Source organism: Eulemur rufifrons, chromosome 8 (assembly GCF_041146395.1).
Source record: "Eulemur rufifrons isolate Redbay chromosome 8, OSU_ERuf_1, whole genome shotgun sequence".
NCBI classification, from domain to species: domain Eukaryota; kingdom Metazoa; phylum Chordata; class Mammalia; order Primates; family Lemuridae; genus Eulemur; species Eulemur rufifrons.
Window position 1 is genome coordinate 30,909,635 of NC_090990.1, and position 14,631 is coordinate 30,924,265.

The following is a 14,631-nucleotide window of genomic DNA, read 5'->3' on the forward strand; positions in this document are numbered from 1 at the left end:
AGCGTCCTTGTGTGTGGCCTGGGGACGATACTACTCACTTCTGGATGCTGTTTGCCAGGACCTAGTTGAAGACCTGGTATAGCGTGGGTGCTCCATGGTCAACTCTCAGTTAGCATCAGAGAGGCTGAGGAACCTGCCCAAGGTACCATCCTGGTGCAGAATGGAGGGGGATATGACTTGCTCAAGTGTGACTCAAACATGGTCTAACTGACAAGTCAGGACACAGGGGTTTGGGAAGTAAGAGGGGAACCCAAATGGGGACCTCAGTTCTTGACCTTTCTGCAAGGTGACTGCATCGTCCTCCCTTCCCTGCCAGGCTTGTATCCCCTGAGAAGGCTGGAACAAGAAATAGGGCCTTGCCCTTCCCTCAGGGGGTCCTTTGCTCTTCTTCCCCAAGGGCCTCTTCCTTGTAGGGTGGTTGTTGAAAACATTGGGGGAATTCCATCTTGGCATTCCCACTGGGGACAGGGAGGGTGGTGGCAGTAGGCCGAGGGATACCGTTTCCCTAGGTCTTGCAGGAAAGCGTGGCGTGGAGGCAGGACCAAGAAACCTGCGCATCTTGGCCCACTGGGAGGAGCCTGGGATGGCTGAGGCTCTCTTGTTTGCATCCCAGGGGCAGACGGGCAAGGCCTTCAGGACCCAGGCTGGCCCGGCCAGGTGCAAAGAGTCACAGGGAGACAAGGAAGGCGGTTCAGCCTCTGTCCTCTCAGAAACCCAGGACTTTTCTGGAGTCTGGGCTGCCTGGAATCCTGGCTCTCAGGACTCAGTTGCCTGAGGGGCTTCCTGTTTAATCCTTTCCTTGATGTGTTTCTGCAGATGCAGAGAAGGATAAGGTAACTGCTGGGCTTGGGCTGTGGGTGGGATCCCAGGCACCTGTGGGCTCTGGAGGTCAAAAGTTGTCGGGACACCCAGTCCCCCGGTTCTCTCTGTGTCTGCACCCTGACATAGCCCCTTCCCCTCATTTCCTAATGTTCTTTCCTCACCACGTCTCCTCTCAATTCCCCCTCATGGCTTCCTCCTTCCTGGTCCCTCCCTGCTTCCTTCATTTATACATGTTTCCTGACAGCTCCTCTGTGTTAGGCCGTGTTCTAGACACTAGAAACAGAGAAACGAATAACACAATTTCCTGAGCTCCCAGATCTCCAGCAGACACTGAGCGTCACATCCATGCAAGGACAAGGGTGTTCCACATGCCAGAGATGCGTTCAGCAATCACAGGGACCCACCCCCTGCTCTCCAGATCTGGGGCTTCATAAATGAAGATAGAGACTGCAAGGGGGAGGGAATAGAATTTAGAAGACTCTGTGTGACTAAATGATGTCCCCCATCCCCTGGAAATCAACTTCGACGTGGAGAGAGCAGCTTTTACAAAGATTCACTAAGCTCTAGCGTGGTGATAATTTCCTACCTCTCCTGCATGGATCCCGTCTGTCTTCCAACACACCCCTGTGGCCTCCCACATCCCAGCGTGGGAGCAGACGGAGGAAACTGTATGATGAGAAATAGTTTGTGGCGCCACTAGAGCCCTTGTCCTCAGAGGACTCTGATCCTTACCGCTGCCCCTAAACTCCACATAGGTGTGACTCTGTGGTCTCCCTGCCAAAGCTCAGGAGCTGAGACTGATGTGCAGGTGGGGAAACGCACATTTCTGCCTCCCCCTCCTCTTCAGACCCTGCTTGCTGGAAGCAGGAGAAGGTCATGGTTAGGAGTGGTGGCTGGAGTCAGATTCCCTCCATTCCCATCCCACGTCCCCCCTCCCACCCTGTGTCGTCTGGAACGAACTGCTTGCTGTCCCTTAGTGTTGCCTCTCTAGAATAGAAGTTGTAAGATTTACTCAATGGGTTTTGTGGATGAGGTAAAGTTAGTGTAGCAGAGCCTGGCAAACACACACTGCTCGTTAGATATTAGCTATTAACATCACTAAAAAGGAGGTTATAAACTCCCCCATGTGTCCATACTTTGTAACAGACATTCTAACTCTATTAACAAGAGAGGGAGAAAGTTTTTCCAGGTTCTTAGATCTGAAAATGAATATAGGAGCCCTCTCGGATTCCCAGGATTATAACTTGCCAGTGAGCACAGGTGTCTGCGAGAAACAGAAGTTTGGGGGTGGGAGGGGGGGGCAGGTCAGGGGAGGCTGCCGGGATGAGCTGAGCCCTAACGTGGGTTTAGGACTGGACATGCAACGGAGTGTGGGGCAGGAGGGGTCCGGGTGGTGGCACCACCATGCTGAGGACGAGCCCAGGGCCCGAGGGTGTGAGAGAGGTAGCGACACACAGGAGACTGGGAGCACCTGTGTGGACACTATGCCCGTGTGGAGTGTGGAGGGGTAGGTGGTGGACTGGCCAGGGGAAGGGGTGGCGCAGGGCAAGTGAACCCCCAGAATGGCTGGACCTGTCCTCTGTCCTCTATCCCCACCAAAGGAACCTCTGCCTGAATACACCTCCATGTTTTTATCCATTGTACTGTTGAGCGACACTTGGGGGGTACCCTGTTATGGACTATTCTGACGAGTGTTTTGAACATTTTTCATGCATCTTTTCTTGAACATATGTATGTACTTGTGTGTGAGTATATGGGAATCTAGGTAGGAATAGAATTGCTGGGTAATGTGGTCTATGCATGTTTAACTTTAGGAGATACTGCTGAATATTTTCTAAAGAGATTGTTCAAATTTACACTCCCATCACAGTGTAAGAAAGTTCTAGTTGATCTGGCCAACACCAGGTGTTATTCGTTTTAGTCTTTCTGGTGGACATGTAGTGGGGCTGAGCTGTGGTCTTCATGTGCAATTATGAGATGACTTTTTCACTTGAGGAAAGGTTATTTAGATAGCCTCTCTGAGAAGTGTGTTTTTAAATCTCTTGCCTGTCATTCTATTGGGTAGTCAGTTTACTTGTTGATGTTGTAGGAGTTCTCTAGTTATGCTGGATATAAATCTTCTGAGTTCTTCTTTGTATACATTCTGGTTTATCATGTTTCTCCCTATGGTCAGAATTTAGGTGTTCTATTTAAGGAATTTTTTGTTTACTTTGAGAGGATAAAGATATTTTTCTGTGTTTGATTCTTAACATTTGATTGCTCTACATTTACCATTTAAATCTACAGTACATCTGAAATATATTTTTGTGTAATGTTTGAAGTAGGAAGAAAAATATTTATTTTTCTGTCTGAATATCCCCATGATCCTGCAACATTTATTGAAAAGATCACCTTTTCTCCATTGCATTGTAGGATCAACTGTGTTATAAATCAGGTGACTGTATATGCATGGGTGTGTCTCTGAGGTTTATTCTATTCCATCGGTCTCTTTGTTTATTCTTGTGCCAATCTCACACTCGCTTATTTTGGTTTTCTAGTAAGTCTGCTATCTGTTAAGTCCTCCAACATTGTTTTCTTGTTCAAGACTCTTCAAGATTTCCATATAAATTTTATAACTATGGTGTGAATTTCTGCAAAAACATTAAACAAAACTTCTGAGGCTTTGACTAGGATTACAATGAATCTATAAATCAATTTAACATCTTTATAATGTATACTTGTTCAGCCCATGAACATGGCATATCCCTCTATTTACTTAGGTCTTCCTAGATTTCTCTAAATAATGTTTTTACACATATTTTGTTAGATTTATTTCTACATATTTTATTGTTTAAAATGTGATTATACGTTTTTTGTGTCTACTTGCGTAATAATTTGTTCTTGGTTTTTTATATTGTTTACCTACACAATCATGTAGTCAGCAGAAAATGACAGTTTTATTTCTTCCTTTCCAATCATTTTAACTTTTATTTCTTTCTGTTGCCTTATTTCTAGCTAGGACCAACTATACAATGGTTAATAGAAATGGTATTAGGAAACATTTTGTTTCAGTCCCATTGTTAGGGAGTAAGTTATCAATATTTCACCATTTGGTATGATGTTTGCTATAGCTTGTTTCTTTCCTCCTTTACTGGAAATAATTTTTATCACACCAAGAAGGTTCTTGTCTATTCCTAGTTTACTGAGAAGTTTATTTCTTTTTCCTTTTTCAAAATATCCATCTTCAAAGAAGGAGGTTAATTTCTAATCATAAATAATTATTGAATTTTATCAAATTCTCTTTCTGCATCTACTGAGATAGTCATATAATTTTTCTCTCTGACTTCTACTATATGGTGAATTACATTGATTATCAGGCGCTAAACCAACCTTGAATCACCGTAAGAAACCCTATCTGACTTTGATGTATTCTCTCTTTTATACGTTGCTGAATTCAATTGCTAATATCTTGTTTAGTAGTTTTGCAACAATGCTTATGAGAGTGATTGGTCTGTAAGTTTTCCTTCTTGTAATGTCTTTGTTATTTTCTGGTATCAAGTTTATGCAGGTCTTATAAAATGCATTGAGATGTTTTCACTCTTTTTTCATTCTTTGGAAGAGTTAGTATTTTTCCTTTCTTAAATATTGGAAGGATTCACCAATTAAGCGATCTGGGAGTTTTCTTCCCATAACAGTTTTAAATGATAGATTCATTTTTTGAAAAGATATTGGAGTCCTCTGAATTTTATTTCTTCTTGTGTCAGTTTTGGTAATTTGTATTTTTTAAGACATTTGTTCATTTTATTTAAATTGTCAAATTTACCAGCATAAAGTTGTTTCTAATTATCTAAGTTACCTTTTCAATGATTGTAGGACATTCAGTAATGTTCCCTGTTTCATTCTTGATGTTGTCAAGTTGTTTCTTTTATCACTCTTGATAAAAACTAATCAATTTATTATTAATAGTTGTTTCAAAGAACGAATTTTTAGATTTGTTCAGTATTCTCTGTTGCTAACTTAATTGCCATTTCATTTTTTTCTGCTCTTATCTTTTTTGTTTTCTTCTTTTAACTTCTTTTTGGGTTTGATTTATTGGGCTTTTTTTTTTAGCTTCTTGAGATAGAAGTTTAGCTAATGAATTTTCAGCCCTTCTTCTATGCCAATATATACATGTAAGGCTATAAATTTCCCAGCATTTCTTTGTCATGATGGATATTTTTTAAGATTAGGAACTAGTTATTTTAGGCACCATTCCTCAATTTGCATTTCTTTAATATTTCTTCATCATTAGATTCAGGTTTTACATCTTTGGCTGAAATACAGATGGTGCATTCTTCTTAGTATTTCATATCTGGAGATATACTGTGTCTATTTATTCCTGATTGGTGATATTAATTGTGATCACTGAGTTAAGATGTTGTCCAGTTTCTCTACTGTATATTTACGATTATTTATTTGTGTAAATAATAAGTACTTTGTGCATAGATAGCTTAAAACTATGTAGATATTCTGTTCTGTGTGAAACACACTCTCCATTAATTTAGCATCTGTATCAGTCAGGATCCAGTCAGGAGACAGAAGGTAGTAGTAATTTGAATAGGAAAAATTCAGCCTAACATATTGTTAATTGGCCAGGCACAGTGGCTCACAGCTGTAATCTCAGCACTTTGGCAGGTGGAGGTGGAAGGATCGCTTGAGGCCAGGACTTCTAGACAAATTGTTAGTTAGTAAAAGGTGAGTACCAAAAGGTTGAAAAAGAACTTTAAGAGATGCAGAAGTAGGAAATAAAACAAATAAACAAAAAAAAAAAAAAAAGAAAGAAAGAAAGAAAAGAAAAGAAAAAGAAGTTAGTGGAAGTTAATGTGAGACTCAGACATTTCCAAGGAGGCCGTGACTCACAGCGAGCACAGCCCACCCCTGGGCACAGGCCGGAGTCCTCACTGAAGCTGCCACTGTGCGGGGACACTGCTGCCTGAGAGCCTGGCCAGGGTGGTCTCTGGAAACGGGCTGCCAGGTGGGAGCAGGTGCCTGAGCGCAGGGCCAGAGCTGCCATGGAAGCAGCCACTAGAGCTGCCAGGAACGCAGCGGCCAGGTGGGGAGAGTGTGGCCCGAGTGTGTGGCTGGTGTGGGCGCACTGGGCTCAGCTGCAGTGAGTGCTGCTGCCCTTCCACACACCAGCCCGCTCCCTGCAGGCTGAATGAGGAAGGAGAAGTGAAGGCAGCAACAGCAGTCCCCTCCTGCTGCTCTCACAGGAAGTGCCCTCCACTGCTCTGTGTGAACCAAGCCTCCTGGTGCACAGGCTGGCAAAGGAGCATTGCTTCCAGGGTGCCAGGAGAGGCAGGTAGCACATCCAGACAAATGTTTTCTAAGGGGGAGGGAAACTCCATCTCTGAGAGGTTTGGGGGCTGGGGCTGATGTGGTTGAATCCATTGTTGCTAGACTTGTGAGTGAGCAGGTTTCTACCGAGGCGTGGGGAGTGAGAGTGGGAGATTGCACAGGAGCATTTTATGTGTCCTGTACTGGTTTTTGAGGCATTGCATCAGATGCGTCACATACATTGCTTCTGCTCCTCATAAGGATCCCGAGAGGTGAGTATTATTAGCCACATTTTACAGATGAGAAGACTGAGGATGAGAGAGGTCAAGTAACTTGTTTAAGATAACACAGCAAATGATTAATGGGGCCACAATGAGAATCTTAGCCCGTCTGCTTGCACAGCTGGCATTCTTGCTGGGCTACTACACATTAGAAGAACTTTACTCAAGTGTGATTTTCCTACAGGCCCCGCCATGTGGATGCTTCCAGGGCAGAACCAAAGCTGGGTTTCTGAATTTATACTGCTTGGCTTCTCCAGGGACCCCACTACCAATAGGACCCTCTTCGTTGCCTTCCTTTTCCTCTACCTCAGCTCAGTCCTGGGCAACGTGCTCATTGTCATCTTGATCCGCCTGGACACACATCTCCACACCCCCATGTATTTCTTCCTGTGTATCCTGTCCCTGATCGACATGGCCTACCTCACCACGACCGTGCCCCAGATGCTGGTACACCTTCTCACTCCCTCTCAGACCATCACCTTTGCTGGCTGCTGGCTGCAGATGTACGTGTTTGGTGCCTTTGGCGTGACCGAGTGCACCTTCTTTGTAGTCATGGCTTATGACCGATACGTGGCCATTTGCCACCCACTGCGTTATACTGTCATCCTCAGTTGGGGCCTGTGCACACGGCTGGCAGCTGGCACATTGGCCTGTGGTTTCTTCATCTCTCTGATCCACACCTTCCTCACCATGAGGCTGCCCTATTGTGGGCCAAATGTGGTCAACCACTACTTCTGTGAAGGCCCCTCGGTACGGAGCTTGGCTTGCAAGGATACTTACGTGATTGAGACGGTGGACCTGGTCATCAGTGTCTTTTTGATTGTCACCCCATTGTGTGTCATTCTGGCCTCCTATGTTCATATTGCCCTGGCCATTCTCAAGATCAAGTCCATTCGGGGCCGCTTCAAGGCTTTCTCCACCTGTGCCTCCCACTTGACTGTGGTCACATTCTTCTATGCTCCGGCCATTTACATCTACATGAGGCCGAGCTCCAGCTATTCCCCTGAGCGAGACAAGCTGATCTCACTGTTTTACAATGTCTTCACTGCCCTGCTCAACCCTGTGGTCTACAGTCTGAGGAACAAGGACATTAAGGAGGCGTTTCTGAAGGTGATGGGTCATGGTAGGGTGGCCCGGTGAACTGGGATCCAGGCGAGGCTTGTGGTACAGTGTCCAATGTTCAAGAAGGGGATAGCATCTGTATGCAGCCTATGTTGTGCATTTGGACCAAGGTAGTACTTCGTTGGTGACACAAATGTACGTGAAACCAACATGGCTGTCTTGATCAGCTTGCTACATTGCAGTAATAAGTGCATAGTATCAGTAACTCACAGCAGCAAAAGTTCATTTATTGCTCATGTTCCCTGTTGGTTGTAGGCTGGCTGTGGCCTTGTGCAGTCTCAGAAACACCCTGAAGGAGGAGTCCTTGCCTGGAACGTGCCGTTCTCATGACAGAGGAAAGGACCAACGAGTAAAACACAAGATGATCCTAATAGTTTCTCAGAGGTGACACACATCTCTCTGTTCACATCCTGTTGGCCAAAGCCAGCTACATGGTCAAGCCAAGGGCCAAGGGACAGCAAGTATTTTCACCCATAGAGAAGTAATGCAAGTCACATGGCAATGGGCAGGCATGTGTAATTCCTCTACGGGGAGGGATCAAGGAGAATAAATATAATCTACCATAGTGTCACAGAACCCACTAGAATATATGTAACCAACATGAAGCATGGTAATTCTCAGTGACTTGGTTTATGGGGACAGCAGAGGTCCAAAGTGATGTAAACAAAGCACTACATGTAAATAATATCTGTTGCCAACATTGGAAATTAAGCCAATGATATGTGGATCCCATACAGCCCATGGACCTGACTTGGTGCCTGGAATCAACATGGCGTATGGGGCTCAGGTGGTGTCCTCTGCGTGTGCTGTGGAAGGACACAGGACTTGATGTCAAGACACCAGAGTTCTAGTCCCAACTGTGATTATCTACAGTGCATGTGCGACTTTGGGCTATTTGTCTCCTCTCTCTGTTCTCACTTTATTCATCTATAAAATTCACAGCTTGAATTTAATGGTCTCCAAAGCATCTTGTGACTCTAAAATTCTCTTTCACAGCAGGTGGAGCGGGTGTGTACAAAACTCCAACGCAATGAATCTGTGACCATCCTCTGTGGACCATAGCAGGATAAGGAAGCCAGAGCAGAAAGAGAGCTGCTGCTGTCTGTCAACCATAGCGGGCAGCACACCTAGCAGTGACTCTTATTCTTTCTAGGGACTTAGACAACATATGGGACTTTCTAGCAATCCTAGCATGGGCCTCAGAGTCAGCATGGACACACAGCTTTCTTCCAGGCCTCGTTGGTGGCCCAGAGGTCTTAGGGATGAGTCAGTTCAGTTCCACTATTTCCTGAGTATCCACTGTGGTCCCACTAGGATCAGGCCCTCTGGAATCCAAGAGAGACATATGGAGAGATTTACAGTCGTCAAATTATAATACCCCAACTCAAGGGGGTGCTACAGTGACCTGTGGGGACCAGTGACATCATGGGAGTGAGGTCTCTGAGAGGGCAGCAGACATGAAGGACCAGGTTACGCCTGACCCCATTTCCATCCACCGCTGTGAACTTGAACTTTGTAAGCCTCCAGAGCTTGGAGTCAGGGAGAGAATATGATATAGGCTGTGTGACCCCTAATTGTGTCTCCCCAGAGTTAATATGCTGAAACCCTAACCCCCAACTTGACTATATCTGGACTAAAGAAGTAATTTAGGTTAAATGAGGGCATAAGGGTGAGGCCCTAATCCAAAAGCATTCATGTCCTTATAGAAAGAGTCACCAGAGAACTTTTTCTCAAACAGCAAGAAGGCAGCCGTCTGTGACCTCCAAGGAGAGCCTTCACCAGAACACGAACCGGCTGGTGCCCTGATCTCTGATTGAAGCCTCCAGAATATGAGAAATTTCGGGTGTTGAGTATGATATTAGCTGTGAGTGCTTCATAAAAACATTTTTTTTTTTTTAAATACAAGGTCTTGCTCCGTGACCCAGGCTGGAGTATGGTACTGGGATCATAGCTCACTGCAACCTCAAACACCTGGGCTTAAGTGATCTTCCTGCCTCCACCTCCCGAGTATCTGGGAGCACAGGTGCACACCACTATGCCTGGCCAATTTTTCTTAATTTTTGTAGAGATTGGGTCTTTCTATGTTGCCCAGGCTGGCCTCGAACTACTGGCCTCTAGCAATCCTCCCACCTGGGCTCCCAAAGTTTGGGGATTACAGGTGTGAGCCACCGTGCCCGACCAAATAAATGTCTTATTGGTTTGGGGAAGTTCTCATCTATTCCTAGTTTGTGAATATCTTTATCATTCAAGTGTGTTGGAGTTTGTCAGATGCTTTTTCTTCATCAGTTGAGATGATCGTATGATTTTTCAGTTCACTATATTAATGTGGTCTGTTACGTGGATTGATTTTTGTTTGATGAACTATGTTTGAATATCTGAGATAAATACAACTTGGTCATCGTATGTAATCCTTTTCATATGTCAGATTTGGTTTGCTAGTGTTTTGTTGAGGATTTTTTCATCTATGTTCACAAAAAATATTGGCCTATTATTTTCTTTTTCTTTCTTTCTTTCTTTTTTTTTTTTTTTTGATGCAGATGTCTGGCTGTGGTTTCAGGGTTGTGCTGACCTCCTGGGATGAATTAGGAATTGTTCCGTCCTCTTCTATTTTCTTGCAAGAGTTTGAAAATTACTAGTATTGATTCCTTTTTAAAAGTGATTGGTATAATTCATCTGTGAAACTATGTAATCCTAGACTTTTATGTGTTGGGAGATTTTTCATTACTGATTCGTTCTCTTTACCTGTTACATGTCTATTCAGATTTTGTATTTCTTCTTGAGTCAGGTTGGTGTTTTGTGTGTTTTTAGGAATTTGTCCATTTCATCTAGGTTATATAATTTGCTGGCTAATAATTGTTTCTAGTAGTGCTTTACAATCCTTTTAAAAATGTTTTTGAATAAATATATTTCTGCAAGGTTGGTCCTAATGTCCCCAGTTACAAACTGATTTTATTAATGTGAAATTTCTCTCTTTTTCTTTCTTTCTTTCTTTTCTTCTATTTTTGGAGATGGGGAGATGGGGTCTCACTCTGTCACCCAGGTTGCATAGCAGTGGCATGATCATATCTCACCATAGCCTTGAACTCCTGGGCTCCAGTGATCCTCTAGCCTTGGCCTCCTCAAGTGCTGTGACTGTAGCTGTGAGCCACCTTGTCCAGCCTGGTCAGCTCTTTCTTCACCCTCCCTGAGAACAAAGCAGAAAAGGGAGCCTGTGGACCATGGAAAGAGCCCAGGGCCGGGAGGCAAGACACCTAGGCTCTAGTCTCCCACACTAGCCCACCTGGTTCAGAGCCACTTTCCTTCCCTGTACTCTAATTTGCATGTCTGTGAGACTAGGAACCTGGGCATGTTGACCATGAAGGCCTCTTTGGAGTCAGAGAGCAGTGAAGTGACTAAAAACAATATCAATGACTCCCTTGGGCTTGGCCGATGACAGGTGCTCAGTAAGCATCTGTCATCACTGTTAACCTTGTCACCACCCCCATCATTTGTGAAGTGCGGACCATGACACCTCCCTCACAGGAGTGCTGGGAGGACCTCCTGAGAAAGCACACGTGAAAGTGTCTTGGAAACTGCAAAGTTCTATGAGAATGTCCCAGAGGACCATTAAAATGATCTTAGTCACAGGTATCATCACCACCTCCTGATGTTCCATCAGTTTCTCTCCCTACCCACAAACCCAGAAAACTTTCTGGGGTACCCATCTCTGCAACTGGGAGCTGCTTCCCACAAGATTCCTCCCCAGAGGCATCCTCAGCATGGGGCTAATTAGCGGATCCCAGCTGGCCTGACCTGCATCCAACCCTAGCAATCCGCTTCTCTGGCCTGCCGCCTGCTCCTTGAGGCCTGAGGGCCCACTCGGTTCAGAATTAAGCATCCAGTACCTGGTCTTCTCCCTTGTGCCGTCCCCTGCGCTGGCCCCAGCTGCACTGGTGACCATGACCAGCTCCGGGGCCAGCAGGAGGGATTTCAGAGCTCAGGTGCAGCCATTCGTTTAGACTCAGGCACTTAGCTGTGGGACACTGCAGATTCAGCCCTGGCCCAGGAGACTGGTTCCCAGGTTCTGGGGGTGGCTCTACCATGCTCTAGCTGCATGACCTTGGCCAAGTCCCTCACATCTTCCTGGTCACAGTTCACTTCTTGGGGAAATCTGTGGGTAGGACCATGCCTGACAGTTTTAAGTAATTCTGTAATTTAAAAAATGAGATTGGTCCAAGTTTCTGTCTATGATCCTAGGTTGCTTCTGATCTAGGAAGTCACTGCACCTCCCTGGCCTCAGTTTCCTTGTTTGTACAGTGGAGAGATACATCCTGCCTGGACTAGCTCTCCGGAGATGTAGTGAGGGTCAGTGACATGTGTGAGAAGTGTTAGGGCCTTGCTCAAGCCCCCAAGAATGCCACATCTAGATCTGTGTCATAGCACAGTGGGAGGGATAAAAGTCCTCCCCATTTTAGAGACGTGGAAATGGAAGCTGCCTGAGAAGACACGGCCATGTGGGCAATTATGGACTCAGTGTGTGTCTGGGCTGTTCCATGTATCAGTCATGTGATCATGGGCAAGTCCCTCACCCTTTGCAAAGCTGTTTTTCATGTCAGAGCCTTGTCTCCCAAGGCTGCAGGGGTATCCATGAGTCCCCTTGGCCTTTGCCTCTAAGGGCAAGAGACAGTGAGCCTGGGAGCTTGTCCTGCTGTCTGAACAGCCAGGGGGACAGAGCTGGTTTGCCCCGTGGTCCGCATCAGGAGCCCTCAGCCAGGCCTGCCCTGCCGAGTGTGGGAGGAGGCTGCAAAGGCCTAGAGGAAAGGGGAGGACGTGGTGGGGGCCTGGCAGGGAGCTCTGGGCTGGGGACTGAGCCCATGGGCTGGGCCTGTCCTGCCTGGGGGCTGCTCACTGAGGCTCTGCCAATTCCTGCGAGCAGCAGAGCCATGGCCTCCACATTGGATTGTCCCAAGAGGCCCAGATTCTCAGGACTCAGGACAGGAGCAGTCGAGTGCCATCAGTGTTTTGTCATCAGCCCTCTGATTTGTAAAGTTTGCTGATTTCCATGCTTTAAATACATGCATGTGAGCTCACTGAGCTTGGGCTGGGAAGAGGTGGGCAGTAGTGTTACATTCTATGGTGTTTCCACCATACAAAGACCATGCATGGAAATGAGCCCTAGAACATAGATAACAGTAAAATGTAATAAATAGTTAGGATGTGATGTGTTTTGAGCATTCGGCACCTTCATTTTTAATGCAATTTATTTAATTACACTGATATGAATTAACTTTTAATAATGGCTGTGTTAAACAGGCAGCTCACTATACGTCTGAAAACTTTGCAGTGGCTCACCTCGCCTGTGGCTGACTAGAAGGGCCCTCACAGTCCAACACTCTCATTCTATACAGTTGGCAGGAGCAGGGACCCAGAGTCCTGGAAGGCATGGCCAGGACTCTTGCCAGGGTTCTCAACACATGAGCTCATTTGATTCTCCCAGCAACCCCCGAAGGGAAGAGGTTATTTTTAGCATTTTAGAGAGGAGAAAACTGAGGCAAAGTAAGAGAACAGGCGCTAGAGCTTGATAGGTCTGGATCCAAATTCTGGTTCTGCCTTACAAGCCTAAGCCCTTGGAGAAGTGCCCTCAGTCCACTGGGCCTGAGCGTCCTTGTGTGTTCCCTGGGTATGATACTACTCACTTCTGGATGCTGTTTGCCAGGACCTAGTTGAAGACCTGGTATAGCGTGGGTGCTCCATGGTCAACTCTCAGTTAGCATCAGAGAGGCTGAGCAACCTGCCCAAGGTACTGTCCTGGTGCAGAATGGAGGAGGATTATGACTTGCTCAAGTGTGACTCAAACATGGTCTAACTGACAAGTCAGGACACAGGGGTTTGGGAAGTAAGAGGGGAACCTAAATGGGGACCTCAGTTCTTGACCTTTCTGCAAGGTGACTGCGTCCTCCTCCCTTCCCCGCCAGGCTTGTATCCCCTGAGAAGGCTGGAACAAGAAATAGGGCCTTGCCCTTCCCTCAGGGGGTCCTTTGCTCTTCTTCCCCAAGGGCCTCTTCCTTGTAGGGCGGTTGTTGAAAACATTGGGGGAATTCCATCTTGGCATTCCCACTGGGGACAGGGAGGGTGGTTGCAGGAGGCAGAGGGATACCCCTTCCCCAGGTCTTGCAGGAAAGCGTGGCGTGGAGGCAGGACCAAGAATCCTGCGCATCTTGGCCCACTGGGAGGAGCCTGGGATGGCTGAGGCTCTCTTGTTTGCGTCCCAGGGGCAGACGGGCAAGGCCTTCAGGACCCAGGCTGGCCTGGCCAGGTGCAAAGAGTCACAGGGAGACAAGGCAGGCGGTTCAGCCTCTGTCCTCTCAGAAACCCAGGGCTTTTCTGGAGTCTGGGCTGCCTGGAATCCTGGCTCTCAGGACTCAGTTGCCTGTGGGGCTTCCTGTTTAGTCCATTCTGTTGTGATCAAGTGACAATGTCTCAGTGACGTGTTTCTGCAAATGCGGAGAAGGATAAGGTAACTGCTGGGCTTGAGGCTGTGAGTGGGATCCCAGACACCTGTGGGGGCTGGAGGTCCAAGTTAGCTGGGACACCTAGTCCCCAGGTCCTCTCTGTGCCTGCACCCGACATCCTTGGAGGCCCTTCCCCTCACTTCCTAAGGTTCTTTTTCACCATGTCTCCTCTCAGTCCCCCCTGATGGCTTCCTCCTTCCTGGTCCCTCCCTGCTTCCTTCATTTATACATGTTTACTGACAGCTCCTCTGTGTTAAGCCGTGTTCTAGACGCTAGAAACAGGGAAATGAATAACACAATTTCCTGAGCTCCCAGATCTCCAGCAGACACTGAGCGTCACATCCATGCAAGGACAAGGTTGTTCCACATCCCAGAGATGCGTTCAGCAATCACAGGGACCCACGCCCTGCTCTCCAGGTCTGGGGCATCATAAATAAACACAGAGACTGCAGGGGGAGGGGACAGGATTTAGAAGACTCGGTGTGACCCAATGATATCCCCCATCCCCTGGAAATCAAGTTCCACTTGGAGAAAGCGGCTTTTACAAAGATTCACTAAGCTCTAGCGTGGTGATAATTTCCTACCTCTCCTGCATGGATCCTGTCTGTCTTCCAACGCAC

The 14,631-nt window shown here is 46.5% G+C and overlaps 1 protein-coding gene across 1 annotated transcript; it reads left to right on the forward strand.

Annotated features, from left to right (window-relative positions):
- The first annotated feature begins 6,590 nt into the window (after positions 1 to 6,590).
- Positions 6,591 to 7,538, forward strand: LOC138389449 (olfactory receptor 2A12-like). The gene has a single exon (XM_069477813.1). The coding sequence runs from the start codon at positions 6,591 to 6,593 to the stop codon at positions 7,536 to 7,538; it is 948 nt and encodes a 315-aa protein (XP_069333914.1).
- Positions 7,539 to 14,631: the final 7,093 nt, after the last annotated feature.